This window comes from Coptis chinensis, chromosome 4 (assembly GCF_015680905.1).
Source record: "Coptis chinensis isolate HL-2020 chromosome 4, ASM1568090v1, whole genome shotgun sequence".
In the NCBI taxonomy this organism is placed as follows: domain Eukaryota; kingdom Viridiplantae; phylum Streptophyta; class Magnoliopsida; order Ranunculales; family Ranunculaceae; genus Coptis; species Coptis chinensis.
Genome location: NC_141459.1, coordinates 31754033 through 31781811, shown reverse-complemented (window position 1 = coordinate 31781811; position 27779 = coordinate 31754033). Strand labels below are relative to the sequence as shown.

At 38.3% G+C, this 27779-nt stretch overlaps 2 protein-coding genes across 4 annotated transcripts; one reads left to right on the top strand and one right to left on the bottom strand.

Moving 5' to 3' along the window:
• Positions 1-15153: 15153 nt before the first annotated feature.
• Positions 15154-16005, bottom strand: LOC147503207 (uncharacterized). Its single transcript, XM_086604738.1, has one exon. The coding sequence runs from the start codon at positions 16003-16005 to the stop codon at positions 15154-15156; it is 852 nt and encodes a 283-aa protein (XP_086460864.1).
• Positions 16006-22701: 6696 nt separating this feature from the next.
• On the top strand, positions 22702-26879 carry LOC147503206 (putative serine/threonine-protein kinase PIX13). 3 transcript variants are annotated; one of them, XM_086607986.1, is made up of 6 exons: positions 22702-23141; positions 23465-23802; positions 25116-25251; positions 25350-25495; positions 25595-25718; positions 26181-26879. In XM_086607986.1, the coding sequence occupies exons 1-6, from the start codon at positions 23069-23071 to the stop codon at positions 26612-26614; spliced, it is 1251 nt and encodes a 416-aa protein (XP_086464112.1). In that variant the 5' UTR covers positions 22702-23068; the 3' UTR covers positions 26615-26879. The 3 variants fall into 3 exon arrangements, with proteins under 3 accessions (XP_086464112.1, XP_086464113.1, XP_086464111.1); XM_086607987.1 differs by having other exon boundaries at positions 22904-23105; XM_086607985.1 differs by having other exon boundaries at positions 22918-23174.
• The last annotated feature ends 900 nt before the right edge of the window (positions 26880-27779 follow it).

Below are 27779 nucleotides of genomic sequence, written 5' to 3'. Positions count from 1 at the left end.
TTGGACATACCCAACAAAACACTTCCGTATTTCAATTTTAAAATAAATAAATAAAATGATTTTAGATACATTTAGTTTCCTAAATTATCTTTCTATTTTATTAGGCGTACCCAAGATATTTATTTACTAAAACAAGTCATTTACTCTACGTGATTTAGTTGTACTAGAAAAATACTGCGGTTTTTTTTTTTTTTTTTTCTTCAATAACTTCTTATTCTTTTATCTCATCAATAAACATGCAAACACTCACTTTTGATTTGAATCAGTCATATCAAAGTAATGAGAATGAATACCAACCGAATGAGGATGAAAAAAAAAATCAAAATCAAATTTTGACGAATGGGAGAACGCAAAAGACTATTATACTTTGGATTACTACAATGAACAAATACAAACACCAAACAAAAATGTGAGTTTGTTTGCAATATTAAACAAAGTGCTATTTTTTTTTGGATGCATACTGAGTATAAGAAACCTAAAGTAATTTTTTTTTTTTGATAAAATTTTACTTTGAAAAGCCTCATCCTATTAGTAGTGCATCTCCAAATGTATTGTCTTTGTTTCAACTGAATTATGAGTCAGAAAATGAAGAGTAAGAAAGCCCAACAGAAAACTTTAATTTTGTTTGTCCGAATACGACCGACGCATTTACAACTGCAACAGTAAGAACTTGAAAACACTTTTATAAATTTAGTATATTGTTTTTCCAATTGGTGATGTAATACAATCTAATAACAAAATGATTATAGGTATTTGAAAATCGAAAAGACCTTGTTGATTTGTGCAGAGAGGTAGGGAGAGAAATTGGTTTTGTGGTTATCATTGCAAAGTCGGATAACGTTGAAAGTGGCCAAAGACCTAGGGTGCTTTTAACTTGTGAGAGAGGTGGTGTTTTTAAACCTCAAAAACCAAAGAAGATAGATCGATACAAGCTATCCATGAAACTCCCTCAATAGACAGGAACGAAAATGTGCAAGTGTTCATTTAAGTTGAAGGGTTATCAGCGTAATCAAAGGGGATGGAAAGTGGTAATAGTTTGCAGAACTCATAATCACCGTCTTGCTGAAAATCTTACAGGTCATTCTTTTATGGGAAGGCTAACACAAGATGAAGAAATGATTGTGATCGAGATGTCTGAGGCTGGCGTTAAACCAAGAGAAATTTTGAATGCTTTGAAAAGGAAAGACGGCCTAGAGAATTTGTCAACCCTAAGTACCATCTACAATTTTTGAGCGAAACATCGTCTTACAAAATTGCAAGGGAGATCACAGATGCAACAATTATTGAAGATGTTGGACGATCGCGATTACTATGAGTCTCATACAGAGAACCTGATTACAAGAGAATGTAAGGATCTTTTTTTTTGCTTATTCAAGATCAATTAAGTTGGCCAAGTATTTTCTGGAAGTGTTGATTATTGATTGCACCTACAGGACTAATCTTCACAATCTGCCATTGCTAGAAATTGTTGGGTTTACGTCTACAATGAAGACGTTTGCTATTGTTTTTGCATATTTAGATTTAGAGAAGGAAGATAACTTTGTTTGGACTTTGGAAATATTATACAGTGTTTTGGAAGGCAAGTCATCTAGTGTGAAAGTTATTATGACTGACAAAGACTTGGCATTGATGAATGTTGTGGCACGTGTATTTTCCATGGCTAAACACCTCCTTTGTCGTTGGCACATTCAGACTAATGTGATTACTAACTGTAAAAAATCTTTTGAAAAAAACAATGAGTTTCAGAGTTCTACAAAATGGTTTGTGATTTATTCAGTTCACCTACTGAAGATGTCTATAATGAAAATTTGGTTGTGTTTAGAAATGAATATGCACATATGACACGTGTGGCACAGTATGTCGAAGAGTTGTTGAACAAGTACAAGGAACAGTTTGTGGCAGCTTGGGTTGATTTATTGATGCACTTCGGCACTCATACCAGCAATATAGTAGAATCCCAACATTTATCTTTGAAGAGAAATTTGAGAAGTTCGCACGGCAATTTGTAGAAAAATTGGGATGTAATTGATAACCTCCTTGAAAATCAGCTCAATGGTATACAAGCTTCATTTAATATTAGTCGCAGCATTATGCATCATTATAGTCGAGACAAGGCATACAGTGAGATTAGAGGATTTATCTCTAGGGAGGTGATTGATATGTTGTCGAAAGAACTTGTACGTTCAAACAAAGTGGGAATTTATGAAAAAGAATGTGGGTGTATTTTGAGGCATACTTGTGGTCTTCCATGTGCTCATGAGTTGGTATATATGGTAAAACTTGGTGATGGTTACATACCCTTGAGGTCCATAGATCGCCATTGGCGGCAACTTGATTTTGAGCCAGTGGAACTTCCAAGAGGGTCACTGGACATTTCACCTGAGGTGGAAGGAATTAAGAAGAAGTTCAACTGCTTATCAGAACACCAAAAACTAATGTTGATGAATAAATGTTTAGAGCTTACTGATCCAAAAACTACACACATGCAAGAGCCTCAAGAAAAACTCAATGTCAAAGGTAGACCATCAATTTCAAAGAAACATGTAAAAGTATCAACTCAAGATTAGAATGACACAGGAAGAGAACCATCTGCTTTTGAGTATGCACAGACGCAAGAGGAGAAAAAAACAAGTGAACAAGTTCCAAAGAAGAGAGGCAGACCACGTAAGAACCAAGGAGAAACTCAAGCAATTGAAATAGTACCTAAAAAAATAGGCAAACCACCAAAGAAGCCAGCTCAAACATCTTTGCTAGAAGATTTGAATCCATTGCTTAGCAACTTTATTGTTTCATGTGAGGATGTCCTTGGGGATGGACACTGTGGATATAGGTCCATAGCAAGATTATTGAACTATGGTGATGAGACTAGATGGTTTACCGTGAGAAAGAGGTTGTTGGTCGAGTTGATGGAATATGCGGAAGAGTATATTGAATGGTCTAGATTCATCACTTTCGTACACTTAATTCAAAATTTACAAAGTACAAAGTCGATGACGATGAACCCGACTGAGTGGTTTGAACTTCCTGACATGGGTTGGTTAACTGCTTGTGCTTATAATTGTGTGTTTGTCACCCTAGCGCCAAAGCTTACCTTCCTTTGAGAACTCCACCAAACTTGGAGCATACTCTCATTATCTCAATTACTCATATAAATAATGGCATACATTATGTGCCGCTTATACTTAGTGATGATGCTCCCTTGCCACCAGTTAAATCAGGTTACCACAGTCTAGCCTACCCGGGCATCGGTAACTTGTGGATAACAAAGGTTCAAGAAAAACTTACCGACTGGGATAGGAAGGTAAATAAAAAAAAATTATATGCTGGACTTGGGTGGAAACATTTTTTGTTCTTGATTTAAGTTTGTTAAATTATGTCTATTGTAATGTCTAGGCTTGTTGAATTAATTTTAGTAAGATGTTAAGCAGGTTGTACAGGAGCAAACTAAAAGAATGTGCACAAGCACAACACAGGGGACTTCAAAAAAGAGAAATAGAAATAAGAAAGGCATGTCATATCGATGGGTTAACTGCAGCAGATTATTTGTTTGTGGATTGGGTGAAAGGGGGAGAAAAGATAAAGGGGAAGGGGGGGAGTGGTCTCATGTGGTTGCCTATAGCAAACCTGGTAGTTGCTTTGGGGTTTATTTATTTCTTATTGAATCACGCTTATAAAAGTGTTGGAGTCTTACTTCCAGGCTCACCCTTACTGCCTTCCGTACTAGGTTGATACTTTTGATATATATTTCCTCTATGTATGGGTGTTTCAGTTCTAAATGGCAATCCTAGCAGCTTGTTTTATGTAATTTAGTTTGAGAGTTCTGTAGTAATAGTGTATATCTTGGTTTGCTATTTTTTTCAGTGGGATTGGTCTTATTTCACTTTTGAGTAACATTTTAACTTGTCTTATACTCATTTATTTTTTGAAGAACAAGGTGATACAAATATTGCTCAAGGCACAAGCACCGACCAAAATGTTAATTCTAACATTGGTGAAGCAGCTGCACGTCCCAATTCTTTAACCTACATATGTGGACTACCTGATTTAAATGAAGATGTTCATTCTGAAGTGAGTGGATCGTCTGACCTTGACTCGTTTAGCTTTCAAGAACTCATTAACAAGGCCAAAGAGAACATGAATAGAAGCAAAAACAAAATACTAGGTCAGATATAATTCTAAAAAATATGGAAATCAAGTATAAGTGGGGAAGTATTTTACGTGACTTTAATCATTTGATCTGCGATATGATTAAAGATTTGGCTGAGGTAACCCCGGATGGGCATTGTGGTTATAGATCCATAGCTACACTGCTAGGATTTACGGATGATTTAGCATGGCAGACAGTAAGGGGTCTTATGCTGGAAAAGTTGATACAGTATGTAGATTACTATACAAAGTTGTACAGTAATGACGGATTTGAAAACTACAAAAGAAACTTGGAGTGTACCAAGTCTTCTACAATGAACGAGAAAGAATGGCTTGATCTCCCAGACATGGGTTCCTTAGTTGCAAGTGCTTTTAATTCTGTTTTTGTCACCATAGCGCCGCGACAATTAGGTGTCATGTACTTTTCGTTGATTACAAGCTCACCCAAAATGCTTTGAGGAAGAATGATACTTCTTCCGCTGAAAGGCAAATTTTAGGACTTGTTTTTTTATAAAGGTTCTCTTTTTCTGACATGTATGTTTGTTCAAGTCTCTGTTTTCCTCCTTGTTTTATGCCTCTTTTGTGTGTTATGTAATAAGAGTTTGTTTTGAATGATCAGAATAACTTCTATGTGTAAATGTGGGTTTTGATCCTAATTCTTAACGCATTGATTAAACCCGACCCTTACTGCCTTCCGTACTAGATTGATACTTTTGATATATATTTCCTCTATGTATGGGTGTTTCAGTTCTAAATGGCAATCCTAGCAGCTTGTTTTATATCTTGGTTTTCTATTTTTTTCAGTGGGATTGGTCTTATTTCACTTTTGAGTAACATTTTAACTTGTCTCATACTCATTTATTTTTTGAAGAACAAGGTGATACAAATATTGCTCAAGGCACAAGCACCGACCAAAATGTTAATTCTAACATTGGTGAAGCAGCTGCACGTCCCAATTCTTTAACCTACATATGCGGACTACCTGATTTAAATGAAGATGTTCATTCTGAAGTGAGTGGATCGTCTGACCTTGACTCGTTTAGCTTTCAAGAACTCATTAACAAGGCCAAAGAGAACATGAATAGAAGCAAAAACAAAATACTAGGTCAGAGATAATTCTAAAAAATATGGAAATCAAGTATAAGTGGGGAAATATTTTACGTGACTTTAATCATTTGATCTGCGATATGATTAAAGATTTGGCTGAGGTAACCCCGAATGGGCATTGTGGTTATAGATCCATAACTACACTGCTAGGATTTACGGATGATTTAGCATGGCAGACAGTAAGGGGTCTTATGCTGGAAAAGTTGATGCAGTATGTAGATTACTATACAAAGTTGTACGGTAATGACGGATTTGAAAACCACAAAAGAAACTTAGAGTGTACCAAGTCTTCTACAATGAACGAGAAAGAATGGCTTGATCTCCCAGACATGGGTTCCTTAGTTGCAAGTGCTTTTAATTCTATTTTTGTCACCATAGCGCCGCGGCAATTAGGTGTCATGTACTTTTCGTTGATTACAGGCTCACCCAAAATGCTTTGAGGAAGAATGATACTTCTTCCGCTAAAAGGCAAATTTTAGGACTTGTGGTTCTCTTTTTCTGACATGTATGTTTGTTCAAGTCTCTGTTTTCCTCCTTGTTTTATGCCTCTTCTGTGTGTTATGTAATAAGAGTTTGTTTTGAATGATCAAAATAACTTCTATGTGTAAATGTGGGTTTCGATCCTAATTCTTAACACATTGATTAAACCCGACCCTTACTGCCTTCCATACTAGATCGATACTTTTGATATATATTTCCTCTATGTATGGGTGTTTCAGTTCTAAATGGCAATCATAGCAGCTTGTTTTATGTAGTTTAGTTTGAGAGTTCTGTAGTAATAGTGTATATCTCGATTTGTTATTTTTTTCGGTGGGATTGGTCTTATTTCACTTTTGAGTAACATTTTAACTTGTCTCATACTCATTTATTTTTTGAAGAACAAGGTGATACAAATATTGCTCAAGGCACAAGCAACGACCAAAATGTTAATTCTAGCATTGGTGAAGCAGTTGCATGTCCCAATTCTTTAACCAGCATGTGCGGATTACCTGATATAAATGAAGATGTTCATCCTGAAGTGAGTGGGTCATCTGACCTTGACTCATTTAGCTTTCAAGAACTCATTAACAAGGCCAAAGAGAACATGAAGAGAAGCAAAAAAAATAAAAAATATACTAGGTTAGAGATAATTCTAAAAAATATGGAAATCAAGTATAAGTGGGGAAATATTTTACGTGACTTTAATCCTTTGATCTGTGATATGATTAAAGATTTGGTTGAGGTAACCCTGGATGGGCATTGTGGTTATAGATCCATAGCTACACTGCTAGGATATACGGACGATTTAGCATGGCGGATAGTAAGGGGTCTTATGCTGGAAATGTTGATGCAGTATGCAGATTACTATACAAAGTTGTACGGTAATAACGGGTTTGAAAACCATAAAAGAAACATAGTGTACCAAGTCTTCTACAATGAACGAGAAAGAATGGCTTGATCTCCCGGACATGGGTTCCTTAGTTGCAAGTGCTTTTAATTCTGTTTTTGTCACCATAGCGCCGCGGCAATTAGGTGTCACGTACTTTTCGTTGAGGACAGGTCCAGAAAAAATGTTCCGAATAATCGCAATTTTCCACATAAACAAAGGACATTTTGTGCCAGTTGTGCTCAAGGATATTGCTCCACTACCTCTGGTTTGGCGAGATTGGCAGTCTGTTAGATGGCCAGAAGCAACAGTGTGGGAAACTATTCTGAATGGACGAAGGAGAAGTAATAGCGGCAAGGCACAGGCAAACCAGCAAGGATTATCTAGAATTAACGACTGCTGTTCGGAGTTTGAGGGGCTATAACAACTATGTTACTGCAAGGATTAAACAGGAGCATGACAACTACTTGGTTATCGTGGCTGGAGGAGGGAAAGGACACCAGCAAGATGCAACATGTCTGATGTGGAATGGGATTAACTTCAGGAGCAGGTAACTACGGAATTTTTTCACTAAGGCACGACAACAAAAGATCAGCTTGCAAACTGATTCTAGAACCGTGGTTTATTAACAAGGGGAAATCATCACCTGTGGCAAGCAGAAAGTTGATAGCATATGCAGAAGAATCTAGAATCGAACTTGTACTTCAGGAATGAAATAAACTAGTTGATGCTTTAGATAGAAATATTTACACAACTAGTTACATATCTATCGACTAAACTGCTTCTCCACAAAGTAACAGTAGATCCAATTCAGGATATAGACTGCGCAATAAGCCCTGCATGGAGAAAACATAATAAACTAATATAAATAACATATACTTTTAAACAAAAACAATGTGTACTTTGGAAAATGAAGAACCAAATTATAAACTACACAATTATAATCTCATCCAAGAAGATAAAAACTGTTTTTGTGCTTGATCACACATCAAATAGGTGGGTTGCAACCCTTGTTGCTGAAACTCAATTATTATATTTGTCGGGGCAAAAAGTTAACCAGACACTCTCGATGTAATGGTGCTTCTGAAAGCTCGAAAGAAATATGATTAGGTATTTTGGAAGAAGAGAGACTGCACCAATGTTCTGGTTGCCTACGTACCCAGTGATGAATCAGGGATCAAGTCTTTTAAAATGTAGTTCTGGAGGCTGCAGAAGCCTCCGTATATATAGCAATCTCCTGCCTTGGCGGCCAAGAAAGTGATTCTCAGAGATTGACTTCCTTGATGAATCCTAGTATGATCCTACTTCTCAAATAGGATCATTCCCCAAGATTTCATTCTATCTTTGTGCAAGATCTTATCGGATTGCACTAGGATCTCTTGCTTCCGCAGATTGTATTACTGGATCCGAGTGATCAAGACGGATTGGGTCCATGAACTTGGGCAGTCTGGATGGGCCCTGGACCTGTTGTAAACTTTGATGGATTAAAACACTGGATGATCCACAACATTTTTAACAGCTACCAGGCTGGTCCACTGCTGGGCCCATACCTGGTCCATGGTCCGAGTACACTTTGGACTGGAAATATGATGTAGGGTACGCACATTATTCAATAAGATTTACTGAATTCAGCCCATTATGGATTTGAAAAGACACAGGGGCAAGGTATAGCCAAGGGATTGAGGATGAAAATATAGTGTAGACCCCAGTAAGTGTGATGTAATCAAACTACAACAATTACAAGCAATATGCACCAACCATCCATGAAGTGGATGGTATATATAGTCAAGTCGAGCCCACGTTTGCAAAAAAGAAGGTATGTGACAAAGACCCTCAACACAAATACCGTTGGCATCTGCGACAATTCTTAAATTACAGAATCCTTCTGGGTTATATAAATATTGATAAACTGTAACGTAATCACTAAATTACATACAAATATGCAAAATCAAAGAGAAAACAGTACCCGAGTAGGAATACGTATTCTCCTGTTAAATTATCCACATTTCCGCTTCTTTGTAGCAAAACTAATTGGGGAAGAATTTGTCACGCCCCGAGACCCCAGCACACATCCCAAGGACGAGGAGTGAATCTCGAGGCTGACACCATCACAATTCTACCAAAATTTCGGCAGAGTTTCCTTTGTTTAATCGACATTCGTAAACCCTAAAACCTGTCATAAACCTGTACATTTCATAATACCCTTCCAACAACCATATATACACAAAATCTTCACCCTATACACCACTGTGATGCCCATATACATATCCCAAAATGTTTATGATGAACAACACTCCAATACATCAAATAAATACATCAAAATGAGCGGAGCTCTATATATATACAACCAAAATGACTAGACTATCTCTATACAACCAAAAGTATAAACTTGACTCTGTCCTCGTCAAGCATAAGAAAATCCTCTCAAATCACCATAACCTTCATCACTAGGGTTAGGAAAAACCTCCTCCGCAACTGGCTCGTCTGAAATGTTAAGTAGGATGAGCAACAACTATGCCCAGTAGAAACATACAAAACCAATAAATAGTCTACTTATAGAAAACATTTAAAACATGCAGGGTTTCTATAATAGTATTCAAATATTGTGACTATGTATATATACATCACTAACTACCATAAATCATCTCGACATGTTTCATTGATATACAAAATAGAGTTTTTCACAATCATCATACAACTATTGTGGCCGCTGCATCCTATTAGAATGGTAAAGTGGTAACGACCGGGTACCCGATCCCACAGGGCAATCTCGGTTCAAGACTTTCCAAATGTGAACCATGCACCGTTGTTTTCCCCGATTTTACCGGCGGGGGAGCTGAAATGTCGTTGTTGTGTTCAGACATACAAAATCCCCAAAAAGCTTTTAGGGCTCGGTGGGCCCCTGTGACCACCTAACCCCCATACGGGCTGTCACCTAACTTACGGTGGTCAACCGTTTGACGACTGCAGACTGCTCAGGATCCTGACACACATCCAGGAGTAGACTAAACTCTTACTCCTCGCGTCTAAACCTCATCGAGGTAGCATGTAACCCCACACAAGCTAATCACCATACAGCGTGACACGTACAAGCATGGTTATCTAGAAAAGTAGAAAAAGGAATTCTCGGACTACATCCAGTGATGCATCCCTTTAAAGGTGGCCCACCACCTCGAAAGGTGTACACCACAGTTGGAATCCTAAAGTGAACTGCCGTCTCCGGAATTGCGACAACAGTTCCTTCTTTTTAGGAATTCACAATTCCTTTTCTTAATCCCCTCGTGATAAGCATAGTAATATCTATATATATACTCGTATTACCGATTGTTTTCCAAATACTATAGATACATATTTAGTTTTTCTTTTAAAACTGTTGATCCTATATGTGTGAGTTCCTGGATTTCCCCCATCGATCACATACACCCTATGACTCCCAAACGGCCAGTCATAGTAAATGACAACCGATGATTCCCAAACGGCGAATCATTGTAAATAACAACAAACTCTATCCCGGGGACAATCCAGAACCTCACACATATTTACAAACAACCGGGTAATCCTCACCCGCATACAAAATCCATCTTTCTGTCTCCTTATTGAGACAAGAGACGCGAACCCTTCCCAAAACCAGTTTTCTCTTTTAACAAAGAAAACAAATCTCCGCTATCCCGATTTTACCAAAAAAAACATTTCACACGAAAGCTATCTATATATAGTTTATAACGAGGAAATACAATGCAAAACATGAATATAATATATACATGCATGGTTGATACGCAACTATCTATTTCCTATTTAAACAATTCAAATCATGCATGAAAATAAGCAGACCATATATTGGTATGTAGGTTCCTACCTTAGCAAGCTCCGTTCTCCTCAAGCCCACTTAACTGAATCAATCCCGCTTAACCAAATCCACTCGAATTCACTCCTATAACAGCATATACATATACGTCGATTATTAGAATTGATCGAACAACGAGGAATTCTTATCTAGTGTAAGCCGAGAAGAATCTCGACGTTAAGAATTGGGTTTCGATAAATTTTCATCTAACTACCGTTAACAGAGCTACAGGCCATTTCTGGCACTTTTACTCTGACAGTCTCCGCGGCCTTTATGTCAATACCACTCCTATCAATTCCACTAACGATTAAGATTTTTCCCAACTCCAACTACAAACAAATTCCACTCTTCAATTCACCTTAAATCTAGAAATAATTACGGGGTGTTCCTTATCAAACGTTCATCAATCGACCTAATCCTAAACAAGTATATAAATAACATAACTTCTCTGAAATAGAGTGAATATTTATAATTCTTACAGAGGTAGTAAGAATAGCTCCCTAACGAGCTGCTCCACCGATATCGCTCAACTCAACCTTCTCCAAACAAGCTACTGCCGACATTCAACAACCAATTTCAATTATTATTATTATTTTTTTCCAATACATCACAATCCCATCCAAATTTCAACACTCCAACCATAATAACTTCATCAACAAAGTATAGAACTAGAGAATACCAAAATCTCTTACCAATTCAGCAACAAAATAGCTCCTAGCTCTCTCCTCCACCAAAATTGCTCCACTCTATCTCCACCAACAGCTACTGTCGACATTAAAACCACCCCATTTGAATTATCCTTCATCAATACCACCAATTAAATCGAATCAAGTTTACACTATCGATTGGAGAGGAATTACTCACCTGTCGCCGCGATTTTGCTTCGGTATACTCGAATTCTAGCTAGCTAACTCCAAGCATCTTGCCGAAATACCACACCCCGTTCAATATTTCCATCAATACATCACCCGGCTTATCGACATCGAAGTTAAAACTAGTTGTTTGAAACAAATTACACTCACCCGCAGCGTCTGAACGAAGAAATTCCACTCAATTTGAATCTTCACGCTTGGTTTTTAGTGTTACTAGGTTGGGAGTGTGAAGAATTGAGGGTTGGATCGATGGGAATTGAGAGAATTTTGATTTCTCTCTCCTAGGGTTTTACAAGGGCGAAAATTAGGGAAGAAGAAGAGAATTTAGGTGCGATTTTTGGTTTCGCGATTTTTTTTTTTTTTTTTTTTTTTTTTTTTTTTTTTTTTTCTATTTGGGCCGATATATTTAGGCCCAAGCCCAATATATTCCAATTAGGCTTAAGGTCCTAACACTCCTAACCACCAACTCGTTTGACGTCGCGTCGTAATTATTTTTCCGGCCCATCCCGCTAAATTAAAGCTTCTATATTCTATCTCACCGCATGCTATAACGATGACCCAATCATGCGTGTAAGCTGTTAACTCGTGCAAGCTTCGAACGCAGAAAACCGCTAACCGACATTTTTGGTCAAATTTCCGTATAAGATTTGCTTATCTAACGAGCTTAGGAGTCGGAGTTAAGTTTCCTTAAGTTTCGTACGTTGGAAATATAAACCCGACGACCAATTTACATAAATGACCCTAGATTTAATATAAAATTTACAAAAATACCATTAATAATAATTCAGGACTTTACATCCTGCCCTCCTTAAAAGAAAATTTCGTCCTCGAAATTAAATCATACCTTATTTCTCGAACAATTCTGGATATTGTTGCCTCATATCGGCTTCTTTCTCCCATGTTGCTTCCTCTACATTGTGATTTCTCCACAAGACCTTTACCAACGGAATGACCTTTGACCGCAATCTCTTTTCTCTCGCATCTAGAATCTGAACTGGCCCTTCCGGATAGGTAATGTCTTCTTCCAACTCCAACGATTCCAAATCGACAACATGTAGTGGATCCGGCTCATACTTGCGCAGCATCGAGATATGGAACACGTTATGGACACGTGATAGCCTTTCTGGTAGCTCGAGCTTATAAGCTAGCTCAGAGATCTTCAATAATCGAATGGTCCCACGTATCTAGGTGCAAGTTTCCTTTCATCCCTAACCTCTGAATGCCCTTCTTCGAGATACTTTCAAGAATACCTGTCACCTTCATAAAATTCCAAGGGACGCCTACGCCTATCCGCATAACTTTTCTCGACGACTGGGGAACGAGAGCAACCGACGATTCATTATCACTCTAATCTTCGGTGGTGTCACTAACCATCTCTGCCCCAACATAATACTATCTCCAATTTCAGTCCAGCAGAGAGGTGTTCTGCAAGGTCTGCCATACAACGCTTCAAACGGTGCCATACCAATACTAGATTGGTAACTGTTGTTGTAAGCAAACTCGGCCAATGCCAAATGAGTCTTCCAACTACCCCCAAAATCAAGCACGCAAGCCCGAAGCATATCCTCTATGATTTGGATGACTCTTTCCGATTGTCCATCGGTCTGCGGATGAAATGCTATACTGAATTTCAGTTTGGTCCCCAATTCCCTTTGAAGACTTCTCCAAAATGAACCGGTAAATTGAGTACCTCTATCTGAAATTATCGAGAGTGGTGCCCCATGCAACCTCAGTACATCTGACACGTAGATCTTACTTAACTTTTCAGCAGAGTAAGTAGTCTTAACAGGTATGAAATGGGCAGACTTGGTCAGTCTATCAACAATGACCCATATAGAATCCATTCCCTCACTGGTCCTCGGTAACCCGGATACAAAATCCATGGTTATATTCTCCCACTTCCATTCCGGAATCTCCAGAGGTTTAAGAAGACCAGGTGGTCTATGGTGTTCAGCTTTCACCTGTTGGCATGTGGCACACTTCTTAACATATTCCGCAATGTGTCGCTTCATGCCCGGCCACCAAAACTGACGACGCAGATCTCTGTACATTTTGGTACCACCAGGATGAATGGTATACTTCGATCTATGTGCCTCCTTCAAGATACTATTCCGCAAAGAGTGATCAAAAGGTACCCAAATTCTTCCTCTGAATCTGATGCTTCCGTCTCCGGATTTTTCCCAATCAACATCCTCAGCATTATTCACATATCCTCGGTACCTAGATCCATCCCTCGATGTATTCTGAGCATTCACAATCTCCTGAACCAAGGTGTTTTCTGCCGTCACTATCATCTGTGCTAAATAACAGCACTTCTGAGGATCTCCACTTCCATTTCCCGTGATTTCAAAACCATAAGAAGCAGCAGCCTCCAGCAATTGCCACTACTTCATCATCATCTGAGCACAAACATGTTCTCGCTTTCTACTCAATGCATCGGCAACTACATTTGCTTTACCCGGATGGTATTGCAATGTGAATGTATAGTCCTCCATGTACTCAACCCATCTCCTCTCCTCATATTCAAATCTTTCATGAGAACAAGTACTTGAGACTCTTGTGATCAGAGAATATTTCAAACTTCTCATCATACACATAATGCCTCCATATCTTTAGAGCATGAATAATCGCCGCTAACTCCAAGTCATGAGTAGGATAATTCTTCTCATGGGCATTCAATTGTCTAGACGCATACGCTATCACTTGGCCTTCTTGCATTAAGACACATCCTAACCCGGTGTTAGAGGCATCAGTATAAATCACATAACTCTTCTCCGGATCTGGAATAGTCAAAACTGGCGCTGTTATCAATCGCGTCTTTAGCTCTTGGAAAGCTTTTTCGCATGCCTCCGTCCATTCAAACTTCACATCCTTTTGTGTCAATCTAGTTAAGGACGACGCTATGCTAGAGAATCCTTCTACAAAACGACGATAATAACCTGCCAATCCCAAGAAGCTTCTGATTTCCGTCGCTGACGTCGGTCTCGGCCAATTATTCACTGCCTCTATCTTTGAACGATCAACTTTGATTCCATTCTCCGATACAACATGCCCTAAGAACCTCATTTCATTCAACCAGAACTCACACTTGCTGAACTTGGCATAAAGCTGATGATCAACTAATGTTTGGAAGACAATCCTCAAGTGTTCCTTGTGTTCAGCCCTAGTCTTGGAATAAATCAAGATGTCATCTATGAATACGATAACAAATTGATCTAGGTATTTCCACATCACTCGGTGCATGAGATCCATAAATGCAGCCGGAGCATTGGTCAATCCAAATGGTAACACCACAAACTCAAAATGCCCTAGCCGCGGTGTGAAAGAAAGCATGTCTTACGTATATCTTCTTCTCAATTCTCATCGATGGTAGCCTTGCTCGAGATCTATCTTCGAGAAATACTTGGCACCCCTTAACTGATCGAACAGGTCATTAATCCTAGGCAACGGATATTTGTTCTTGATAGTCACATTATTCAGCTTCCGATAATCCACACATAGCCGAAATGACCCATCCTTCTTCTTCACAAATAACACTGGTGCTCCCCAAGGTGACTGGCTTTCCCTTATAAACCCCAATCTTTTCAATTCATCTAATTGGGACTTGAGTTCTCTCATTTCGAGAGGAGCCATTCGATAAGGAATCATCAAAATAGGCGACGTTCCCGGCATTAGATCTATTACAAAATCTATCTCACGCCAGGGAGGCAATCCCGGCAATGCATCTGGGAACACTGCCGCAAACTCACTAACTACTGAGGAACAAGCTCGAAGATTCAACCCGCCCCTTGGAGACTAAGACCAGCTAACAATCCGTATCAATCATACTTGAAGTCAGACTTGGCCTTCACCACTCGAGATACCGTATTTCTAATCCCCTCAAACACAACCTCAGGCTGTCCCGGTACTCTAAGCGTCACTGTTTTGGCAAAACAATCTACATGGGCATGATACTTCCCTAACAAATCCATCCCTATGATGATATCGAAATCTTTTAGGTCCATCACCGTTAGATCGACTATCATCTCCCTATCACCTATCTTTATCACACAATGGTGACAAACTTCAAAGAACATAGTTTTCTTTCCTAGAGGAGTAGATAAAATAAGCTTCCTCCCGGTATTAACTACTTCCAACCCAAGAATTTCCACCATATTTTTAGAAATGAAGGAATGAGTAGCACCCGTATCAAACAAGACATGCACCTTATGAGTAAACAAACATATCATACCTTCAACCACTTGATCGGTAGCGCTGATATCTGCCCCCATAGCATTATATACCGTGGCTTCCTCTTGCACTGATGCAGGATCCACAACTTCCTCCTCTGGCACTAGATAATACACCTTGCCCTGTGGTCTATGTTCCACCCCTGAAGTGGACTTGGGACAAAACCGCTTGATATGCCCAGCTTCACCGCAACTATAGCAAACCACACTCTCCCCCCGACCTACTCGTGGTATTACAGATTGCAATCTAGCTCTCGACCACGAGGCCTCAAATTCTGCACCGTGCTCACGTCCGAGAAGGAGCGGTACCCTCGGTGGCCTCATGATCCACTCATCGGTCCATGAATCTAGTAGACTCAGGCTTGGCCTAACCACATTCAAACCCCTGTGTACAGCTGGTGCCCTCCACTGTGGTGCCTGCTGAATGACTGGCCTATACATCTATTGCGACCCTGAACCACTACCTTGGTAAACCTGCCTCTTTCCCATATCCTGCCTACCCTGAGATGCCGACTGTCTTACCTTTCCAACCTCTTGCCTCTGTAGCAATAACTGATCATCCACTCTTTCAATACCTTGAGCCCTTCTCATAGCCTCAGCATAAGAATCGATCTGAAGGACCGACATCTCGCTCTGCATATACGGTTTCAGCCCGTCAATGAATTTCCTAGCCTTAGCTTTTTCTGTGGAAATCAACTCCTTCCCGTATCATGAAAGAACTGTGAATTTCTCTTCACACTGCCCCACTGTCATGTTTCCTTGTTCTAACTTGAGGAATTCCATTCGCTTCTTATCTCTCGCCGCCTCTGTAACATACCTCAAAAGGAAGAGTTCCTCAAACTTAGCCCAACTCATAGGAAACGTCTCCACGCCCTTAACACCGATCCACCGGTGTTTGGCTTCACCTCTAAGCATGAAGGCGCAGCCAAAGTAACCAATTCAAGATCAAGACACATCATGGAGTCCAAAGATACTAGACATGTCTAACAACCAGTCTTCGGCTACTTTAACCTCAGAAGACCCCACAAATTCAGGTGGACGTAGCCTGATGAAATTTGCAAGGAGAAACCCCGATTGACTTTGCACTGGTGGTCTGAACTCCTCCACTCTCACTACGGTTAGCGATGCTACCTCTGGTGTTACGCCAGGTGGAATAACAGCGGATGTTAGAAGAGGTTGGGGCTCGCTCCGACTAGCCCTCAAACTTTCAATCTCAGCTCTCATCTCATTTTATGCTTGAGCCATTTGATTCATCATAGCGAGGAGCCTATCCATTCAGTCCTCCCGACCACAATCCGTAGCATCATCACCACTAGTACTTTCCGGATCCATGGTGACTATTCTGCACATACACAAAGAGCCAACTCAGTGTATGATACATTAGAGAGAGAGTTCTCAAAATTATGCAAGAAGCGTAGGTCGCTACTATGGAACTCACAGAGCCACGAATGAGCGAGTAGAATTTCAAGAGATGGCCTTGGTCGCTCGAGGTAAGGTTTGAAGCGGTCGCTCCGCACCTCGAAATGAAAATTCACTCCGACCTAATGGTGTCCGATTCGTCAAATTTTTCCGACATGTGTCCACGCTCTCCGCTGTGACAAGACAACTACCCGTGCGACGTCTCGACATTGCTAAGCTAGTATTAACGTTTAATGGAACGTAAATACTACTTAGGGTTTTATCGGGTTCTGACTAAAACTTATGAAACGCGTCGCGACCGAGTCCCCCACTACAGCTCCCAGACGGATCTAATAGTGGACGCTCTGATACCACGTTCTGTCATGCCCCGAGACCCCAGCACACATCCCAAGGACGAGGAGTGAATCTCGAGGCTGACACCATCACAATTCTACCGAAATTTCGGCAGAGTTTCCTTTGTTTAATCGACATTCGTAAACCCTAAAACCTGTCATAAACCTGTACATTTCATAATACCCTTCTAACAACCATATATACACAAAATCTTCACCCTATACACCACTGTGATGCCCATATACATATCCCAAAATGTTTATGATGAACAACACTCCAATACATCAAAATGAGCGGAGCTCTATATATATACAATCAAAATGACTAGACTATCTCTATACAACCAAAAGTATAAACTTGACTCTGTCCTCGTCAAGCATAAGGAAATCCTCCCAAATCACCATAACCTTCATTACTAGGGTTAGGAAAAACCTCCTCCGCAACTGGCTCATCTGAAATGTTAAGTAGGATGAGCAACAACTATGCCCAGTAGAAACATACATAACCAATAAATAGTCTACTTATAGAAAACATTTAAAACATGCAGGGTTTCTATAATAGTATTCAAATATTGTGACTATGTATATATACATCACTAACTAGCAGAAATCATCTCGACATGCTTCATTGATATACAAAATAGAGTTTTTCACAATCATCATACAACTATTGTGGCCGCTGCATCCTATTAGAATGGTGAGGGTATGCGGTACGTACTCGACCCGATCCGCGGGCAATCTCGGTTCAAGACTTTCCAAATGTGAACCATGCACCGTTGTTTTCCTCGATTTTACCGGCAGGGAGCTGAAATGCCGTTGTTATGTTAAATACACACAAAATCCCCAAAGCTTTTAGGGCTCGGGTGGGCCACAATGACCCACGACCCCCCATACGGTGTCACCTAACTTACGGTGGTCAACCGTTCGACGACTACGCAGACTTTTTCGGGATCCCGACACATCATCCAGAGTGGACTAAACTCTCACTCCTCGGCGTCTAAACCTCATCGGGTAGCATGTAACCCCACACAAGCTAATCACCATACAACGTGACACGCATACAAGCATGGTTATCTAGAAAAGTAGAAAAGGAATTCCCGACTACTATCCAGTGATGCATCCCTTTAAAGGTGGCCCACCACCTCGAAAAGGTATACACCACGTTGGAATCTAGAAACCGCCGTCTCAAAATTGCGACAACAGTTCCTTCTTTTTAGGAATTCACAATTCCTTTTCTAAATCCCCTCGTGATAAGCATAGTAATATCTATATATATACTCGTATTACCGATTGTTTTCCAAATACTATAGATACATATTTAGTTTTTCTTTTAAAACTGTTGATCCTGTATGTGTGAGTTCCTGGATTTCCCCCATCGATCACATACACCCTATGACTCCCAAACGGCCAGTCATAGTAAATGACAACCGATGATTCCCAAACGGCGAATCATCGTAAATAACAACAAACTCTATCCCGGGGACAATCCAGAACCTCACACATATTTACAAACAACCGGATAATCCTCACCCGCATACAAAATCCATCTCTCTGTCTCCTTACTGAGACAAGAGACGCGAACCCTTCCCAAAACCAGTTTTCTCTTTTAACAAAGAAAACAAATCTCCGCTATCCCGATTTTACCAAAAAAACTATTTCACACGAAAGCTATCTATATATAGTTTATAACGAGGAAATACAGTGCAAAACATGAATATCATATATACATGCATGGTTGATACGCAACTATCTATTTCCTATTTAAACAATTCAAATCATGCATGAAAATAAGCAGACCATATATTGGTATGTAGGTTCCTACCTTAGCAAGCTCCATTCTCCTCAAGCCCACTTAACTGAATCAATTCCGCTTAACCAAATCCACTCGAATTCACTCCTATAACAGCATATACATATACGTCGATTATTAGAATTGATCGAACAACGAGGAATTCTTATCTAGTGTAAGCCGAGAAGAATCTCGACGTTAAGAATTGGGTTTCGGATAAATTTTCATCTAACTACCGTTAACAGAGCTCTGAGGCCATTTCTCGCATCAAGTACTCTCGATCTCCATGCCTTTATGTCAATACCACTCCTATCAATTCCACTAACGATTAAGATTTTTCCCAACTCCAACTACAAACAAATTCCACTCTTCAATTCACCTTAAATCTAGAAATAATTACGGGGTGTTCCTTATCAAACGTTCATCAATCGACCTAATCCTAAACAAGTATATAAATAACATAACTTCTCTGAAATAGAGTGAATATTTATAATTCTTACCGAGGCAGTAAGAACAGCTCCCTAACTAGCTGCTCCACCGATATCGCTCAACTCAACCTTCTCCAAACAAGCTACTGCCGACATTCAACAACCAATTTCAATTATTATTATTATTTTTTTTCCAATACATCACAATCCCATCCAAATTTCAACACTCCAACCATAATAACTTCATCAACAAAGTATAGAACTAGAGAATATCAAAATCTCTTACCAATTCAGCAACAAAATCGCTCCTAGCTCTCTCCTCCACCAAAATCGCTCCACTCTATCTCCACCAATAGCTACTGTCGACATTAAAACCACCCCATTTGAATTATCCTTCATCAATACCACCAATTAAATCGAATCAAGTTTACACTATCGATTGGAGAGGAATTACTCACCTGTCGCCGCGATTTTGCTTCGGTATACTCGAATTCACTAGCTACTCCAACTGCTACTGCCGAAATACCACACCCCCGTTCAATATTTCCATCAATACATCACCAGCTATCGACATCGAGTTAAAACTAGTTGTTTGAAACAAATTACATTCACCCGGCAGCGGCGGTACGAAGAAATTCCACTCAATTTGAATCTTCACGCTTGGTTTTTAGTGTTACTAGGTTGGGAGTGTGAAGAATTGAGGGTTGGATCGATGGGAATTGAGAGAATTTTGATTTCTCTCTCCTAGGGTTTTTACAAGGGCGAAAATTAGGGAAGAAGAAGAGAATTTAGGTGCGATTTTTGGTTTCGCGATTTCGTTTTTTTTTTTTTTTTTTTTTTTTTTTTTTATATATTTAGGCCCAAGCCCAATATATTCCAATTAGGCTTAAGGTCCTAACACTCCTAACCACCAACTCGTTTGACGTCGCGTCGTAATTATTTTTCCGGCCCATCCTGCTAAATTAAAGCTTCTATATTCTATCTCACCGCATGCTATAACGATGACCCAATCATGCGTGTAAGCTATTAACTCGGGCCAGCTTCGAACGCAGAAAACCGCTAACCGACATTTTTGGTCAAATTTCCGTATAAGATTTGCTTATCTAACGGGCTTAGGAGTCGGAGTTAAGTTTCCTTAAGTTTCGTACGTTAGAAATATAAACCCGACGACCAATTTACATAAATGACCCTAGATTTAATATAAAATTTACAAAAATACCCTTAATAATAATTCAGGACTTTACATCCTACCCTCCTTAAAAGAAAATTTCGTCCTCGAAATTAAATCATACCTTATTTCTCGAACAATTCTGGATATTGCTCCCATGTTGCTTCCTCTACATTGTGATTTCTCCACAAGACCTTTACCAACGGAATGACCTTTGACCGCAATCTCTTTTCTCTCGCATCTAGAATCTGAACTGGCCCTTCCGGATAGGTAATGTCTTCTTCCAACTCCAACGATTCCAAATCGACAACATGTAGTGGATCCGGCTCAACTGCCTAGAGGTATATCAAAATGCCCAAAAAATCTAGATAAAAAACAAGTTATATCAAAACACCACAGAATGACATGCTAGGAAAAATTGGAAAGATGTTTACATAGCAATTAGAAAGGAATATTGTATATGACTTGAAACATAAAATGTATTTCTTCTACAAGATCATCCACGAGTTCTTTTATAGTCTAGCTTCATAAGAACTTTGGGTTTATGAAGAAGAAGAGTGCGAAAAGAAACTTTCACTCAAAACAGGCGGGTACCAAAAAGAGATGGTCATTATTTATTTATTTTTTTAAAATTTTTTGCCCCTATTGGAAATGGGAGGGGTTCTAGGGATATATTTTATCTTAACACGTAAACAAACTCAAAATCGTTATGACATTTATAAGTTTTGGATTAGGCTAATTTTTTGTAGATATGATCTCCTAACTATTCTAAATATTGTCACAAATAATCAAAAAAATCAAAAAAATTCAAACTTGCCAAATGTAGTTAATAATTTTAAAAAATTGCCTAATTGTAGACCGTTCATTTTCATCATTTTTTATACTATATTTGGCAAGTTTAGAAATTTTTAATTTTTTTGATTATTTGTGACAATGTTTAGAATAGTTATAAAATTATATCTACAAAAAATTAGCTTAATCCAAAACTTATAAATGTTCTAACGATTTTAAGTTTGTTTTCGTGTCAAGATAAAATATGTCCCTAGAACCCCTCCCATTGAAAATACCCCAAATTAATTTGGGAGATATTATTGGATTTAGACTGTTATTGGAGTATGACAAAAATTTATGTTAGTTATGGGGTATGGGTGTGTTTTTATGGGTATATCCACCCCCGTTATCATTTGTTTTTTTTTTTTCCAAGGTGGCTGTAATACCTTTATATATAAGTAAAGGAGACCAGTTCCTCTATAACCGGGTACAGAGATTGATCTCTGTACCACACACACACATCTCGTATCTCGGCATACACACACACATCTCGGAGCACACACACAGGTATCGAGACGCACACACACATCTCGAATTCGGATCAACGGTGAGATAACACGGTTACAGAGATGATCTCTGTACCCGGTAGAGATCTCGAGTCCTAAGTAAAGGACATATCTTGTGAGCTCCTGGCTGACACAAAACTCACATACTAGCCTACTAGGTAATGTTTATAGGAACATTGGTATGTATCAAGCCAGCCCCATGTCTAGGTTTGAACCTCTGGACCGTAAACGGAACCAGGAATTGGGGGGATTGCATAGAGTGAAGCTTAAGACCTTGGGCAACGCTGAAGCATGTGGATCATGGAGTAACTGTTTATTCAAAATGACAAAAATGAAGTTCAGGTGTTCTCACATCCTCAGAGAGTGTACGTAATTCAGCTGTAGAAGGTCTTGAGAACGATGTACTTCAGTGTTTAGTCACATTTATACCTTGCTTGTTGCATCACCAGACTTCCTTGCAGCTGATATCACCAAAGTAGAATGTCATGTTAGGAACATTTTGGGCTAAAAAATAAAAAATGTACGGTTAATCATGTGTTATACAAAATTGATTTCTATAAACTACCCTCTTTTTTTGGTAACAAATTAAACTACCATTAACAAACAATTCATTGTGGTTACTAGAGAGCAATATATATGACAACCAACAACATCTGTCGGCCTTACAACATGCATAGAATCATCTTTTAACAAACTAATAGAACCCAAAAACTTAGCCACAATAGAGAGATATTTGTATGTGGATACTGACTCAGCCGTTGACATGAACAGAGTTTTTTTCAATCTTTACATGAGTAAAAACTATCAACAACAAAGAGACAAAAACAAAGGGAGGTGAAGAGAAACAGATGAAGAAAGAAACAAGTGCAAAGGCTTTATTAATAAGAAGAAAGTCCAAAGCTATTCTTCCTCTCCATTTTTCTCTCTTCTCTAGTTCTCTTCCTCAAAACTAGCTAGAAGAGAAGGACAAGAAAGAAACATTGAAACAATCATTCTAACTTTTTAGGATCACAAAAGTTGGAGAAGCAAATATGGGTAATTGTTGGGGTGAACCAGTTGAGAATCAAAGTACATGCTCCACTACAACTAGACCTCCAAGTCCAGGCAATCTTGACTTCTTACAAGAAAAAACAGATTGTAGCTAGCTTTTACTCTGTTCTTAAAAGTTCTGTTGAATAGTTTCCCTTAACTGCAATGGAATATTTTATCGAAAAAAAAAATTGCAATGGAATATTTCTTTCTAGTTTCATAAAGTGTTGTCACTTTCTTGCAAATAGAAAGCCTTTAGTTACCCAAATGATTCATTAGATTGATGTAGTACTTTTTTTTTCCTTCCAGAGAGCATTATTTCTTCATACAAATAACTCAAGTTTAAATTTATATTTTCTGCTACAATTTTTCTAATTAAATTTGCATTATTTTTGCAGGGTTATCAAAGAACAACAGCGATAATATTGAAGTTGAAGTTCCAAATAATAGCAAGAGTCCTAAAAACCGTCAGCAGCACTCAACAAGTTTGGAAGAGGAGTGCCCAGATGGACAAATCTTGGATGCACCAAAATTGAGAGTATACACTTTTGCAGAGTTAAAAAATGCAACAAGAAATTTTAGGCCAGATACTATTCTAGGTGAGGGAGGTTTTGGGAGAGTTTTTAAAGGCTGGGTTGATGAGAAAACTTTTGCACCTGCAAAAGTTGGCACTGGTATGATGGTTGCTGTAAAGAAAGCAAATTCAGAAAACATGCTTGGCTTGGAGCAGTGGCAGGTTCATACTTCAACTCATTACAATGAATTTTAGGCCATATTGCTTATTTTTGTTTGTGTATATGTCTGGTATGTATTTGGGTTTGTGTAGTTGTGTTGATGTTTTCTTTTACATTTATTCCCGTAAAATCTATAGATAAATGTGATGACCATTTATTTTGATGAGACTGTGGGACTGGCGTCGATGAATGTTCCTCTAAAATGTGCTCTGAAAATTCTGAAAATTTTCAACAGAACATTAGCTTGGAATGCTGATGCTTATACATTAATACATTATTATCATTAAATTTGTTCTTAGAAAATAATGAATTTTTAAATATGAAATAGATGTCTAATTGATTAAATATAAAGTCATCATATTAAACTCTGCCTAAAATTGCCAAGCAATTTGTCTTGCCCTTAGATTTGCGTACATATCTGGACATCTGGTACCTCGTATTTGACTATCTTGCAAAAAAAGAGGTTTTCTTTTGCTTTGATTCTTTTGTATTATTTTATATTCATCAATCTAGCTAGTTAGTTTTCTTGTGGATGATATATCATATTGGTATTCTCAGTTGAAATCTTAATATAGTTTTTTTTCCTTAGAATATACCGTTCTATATTCTTATTCTTTATTATAATATTGCAACTTATATTGTGTGATTGGCGTGATGATCAAGCATGCCTAAAATGAAAATTAACGATAGTGCTTTGCATGCATATCACAGGTGATATGATCTTTCTACAAAGAATATTAAAAAAGTGCAACTTGGGATATATATATATATATATATACCGGCCGGCATGAACATTATTATGCGAAGATTGCGAACACAACAACTACCTTGGCTTTTTGTATTGATAAATAAAGATGCTTCATGACTTTATGGGGTATTTTGTAATTTGCAAATTTCACTCAATGTGCCATGTTCTCTCTATTAGGATGCTTAGTCAAAAGTTCTAGATGAAATTCTTAAATATTAATTTATCCATCCCCTTTAGTCCATAATATTTGACCAAAAATTGATTAGTTAAATCACGTCAACTCTGAAATTATTTTTCCTCAAGAAGTTAAATAATTGCCATAATATTCAAACCTCTTTATGATCTGATTTTATTTATTTTGTTAATACTTAATAAGTTAATATTTTTTATTGATTTTATCTGGCAATCAATGCACGCAAAGAATTAATGGACTCTAAAATACGCTCGACTATTATTAGTTGCGTCATCATTAAGTTATAGGTTTCTTTTTTATTGTAAATTGATATTGTTCATTTCCCTTTTTTAAATCAGAACATTCATCTTTTCTAACTGTTCTTTTTGGTGCAGTCTGAGGTAGATTTCCTGGGGAGGCTTTCTCATCCAAACCTTGTAAAGCTCATAGGGTACTGCTGGGAGGAGAAAGAATTTTTGCTTGTCTATGAGTTTATGCAGAAGGGAAGCTTGGAAAATCACCTCTTCAGAAGTAAGAAAAAGTCCAAATTAAGTCCTTCAAAAAATGAACAACAAAATCATTTAAGTCCTAACACTTTTTTTTTATCTCACACAATTGATTTTGAGTAGGGGGAGGCTCTTCTGTTCAACCACTTCCGTGGAGCATTAGACTCAAGATAGCTATAGGTGCAGCGCGTGGTCTGGCGTTCCTGCATGCATCGCAAAAGCAAATCATATATAGGGACTTCAAGGCCTCGAACATCCTCTTGGATGGGGTAATTTACTCGAATAATTACTTGATTCTATAATGTCAATAAATTTGCATAATTCATTCTGTTTACTTATTTACTTATTTATTTATTTTTATTTTTCAGGAATTTGACGCAAAAATATCAGACTTTGGGTTGGCAAAAAATGGTCCTGCAACCGGTGATTCACATGTGACAACACGTGTGATGGGCACATATGGATATGCAGCTCCCGAGTACGTAGCCACAGGTAAGGCTACTCTTACTCTGCTGACAGAAATATACTTATTTTATCTAAAATACTTTAAAGATCGCACCTCTCATCTACAGTGGGGCAATAGTGTTTTAATATTTTTTTATGTATCTCTTGGTTACTTTGTCAGTTGTTATTTGCCCCTCTATTTTTTAATTATTTACCTAATTTAGCCCTATCTAAAAGAGAGAAAGAGAAATTGTTGGGCTTTTGGTGGACATGTGTAAGAGAGATAAATGGTAGGATGAGAAGAGATAGAAAAACGTGCGTAGCACGTGCACCATTCTAGTCTTCATAATGTCTAAGGCTCTAAGCTTCGCATGCAACTAAGTAGAACATGTTAGAACTAGCTAGATACCTCATAGTCCCAACAAAGTGTATCTTTTTGTTACGTTTTGTGCGAGTAAAATTACTTATTTTTCTTGGGGTTTTGAGTTCCTGATAAGGGTTTTTGAACAGGTCATTTATACGTCAAGAGCGATGTATATGGGTTCGGCGTGGTCCTACTAGAGATGCTAACAGGTCAGCGAGCAATTGACACCAATCGCCCTGGTGGCCAACATAATTTGGTTGACTGGGCAAAGCCAATGCTTTCTGACCGTAGAAAGCTTATGCCCATCATGGACACGGGACTGAAGGACCAATTTCCTGTCAAAGGTGCAGTTCACGCAGCTCAACTTACTCTAAGATGCCTTGGCCCTGATCCAAGAAGCCGGCCATCCATGAAAGAGGTTTTAGAGACTTTGGAACAGATCAAAGCAATTGAGGACAAGCCTAAGGAAACCCGACGCAGTTCTATGCGTCCTACAAAAAATGGTGAAGGTCAGCATAATAATGTACACCAACGTTCACCACTTCATTCAAAACATGGCACAGGTACTGGGGCTCACTAGCCCACAATGCTGACTTCCATTTAACTAAGGCTTCCGTGGAATCATCTTCCTCCAGTAAGCATTGAGGTCAGACTACAGTTTGAGGATTTTTGTACATCAAGATAAGTGTATTTGAAGACCATTTCACTGTAAGTTCTGTAATCATACTAGAATTGCACATCATATCCAAGCGTGTGGTGGCATACCGAATTGTCTTCCTATCTCGATCCCATTATATTTTTGTTATGTGATCTTATATCTGAAACTATAAGTTTTACCCTCATCAGTACAGCATAGCGGTTGTTCATTAATTATATATTCTTATGACATTTTCAATCATGAGTTCAAAGTTTCAAGCACACAAGCATACAAAATGTAAATTGCTACGGTTTCACGTTGGGTTTTGTTTGTGGAATTGAGATCCTGAGTAAATCTTGGAGATTCAGTACCCGAAGCAGCAATATTGATACGAGGTTATACACTTGTATGTGAAAAGTGAAAGCAGGAGGATTAATTACGGGGTTATATGTGAAAAGTGACGACAGCCTATATAACAACTCTATTTTTATTCTCATTTTTAATTAAATATATATAAAGTTAAATAATAATAATAATAGATAAAAATAAAAAGGATAAAGATTAGAAAGAGATAGGGTAAAGAGGATAAACTCCATTCCCTATTTTTAAGGAGTTTTTGAAGAAAAAAAAAAGTGTTTACACTGAGAGTTTTAAACAGTGGAGAGAGGGAGTTTTACAAAAAAAAAAGAAATGGAGGTTTCTTGCTGGGGATTTACTGGCAACAGGAGTGTATCACAAGTGAGTGGATTTTTTTTTTTTTATTTCTCTTTGATATATATTCTCTTCTACGATCTATTATCGTAATTATTAATGTCTTGTGGTTTGACAAAAGATCGGTTAGAACGGATGATGCAAGTGTTGTTTGATATGGTGTCAAGGTTAACAATTAAAATATAATGGGTAATTTCTATTGGATCTGCCTAAACTTTGTATATGTCATTTAACTGGATATCAAGAATCTACGGATTTAAATTTGAGGGCAATCCGATAATAGGTTGACCTCTATCTAAGCATAAACAAAGGACTGCACCCATCAGTTTTCTGGTGTAGTTTCTACTACGACCAGTCCCACTAATGGAAGCCTCAACAGATATCAAGCCATTGGATA

Excerpts from the sequence above, each read along its gene's own strand:
- LOC147503207 (XM_086604738.1), bottom strand. The coding sequence starts at position 16,005 with ATGTATAGGCCAGTCATTCAGCAGGCACCACAGTGGAGGGCACCAGCT.
- LOC147503206 (XM_086607985.1), top strand. The coding sequence starts at position 23,069 with ATGGGTAATTGTTGGGGTGAACCAGTTGAGAATCAAAGTACATGCTCC. Across the intron at positions 25,252-25,349 it reads GGAAAATCACCTCTTCAGAA|GGGGAGGCTCTTCTGTTCAA; the intron begins GTAAGAAAAAGT and ends GATTTTGAGTAG. Across the intron at positions 25,719-26,180 it reads TCCCGAGTACGTAGCCACAG|GTCATTTATACGTCAAGAGC; the intron begins GTAAGGCTACTC and ends GTTTTTGAACAG.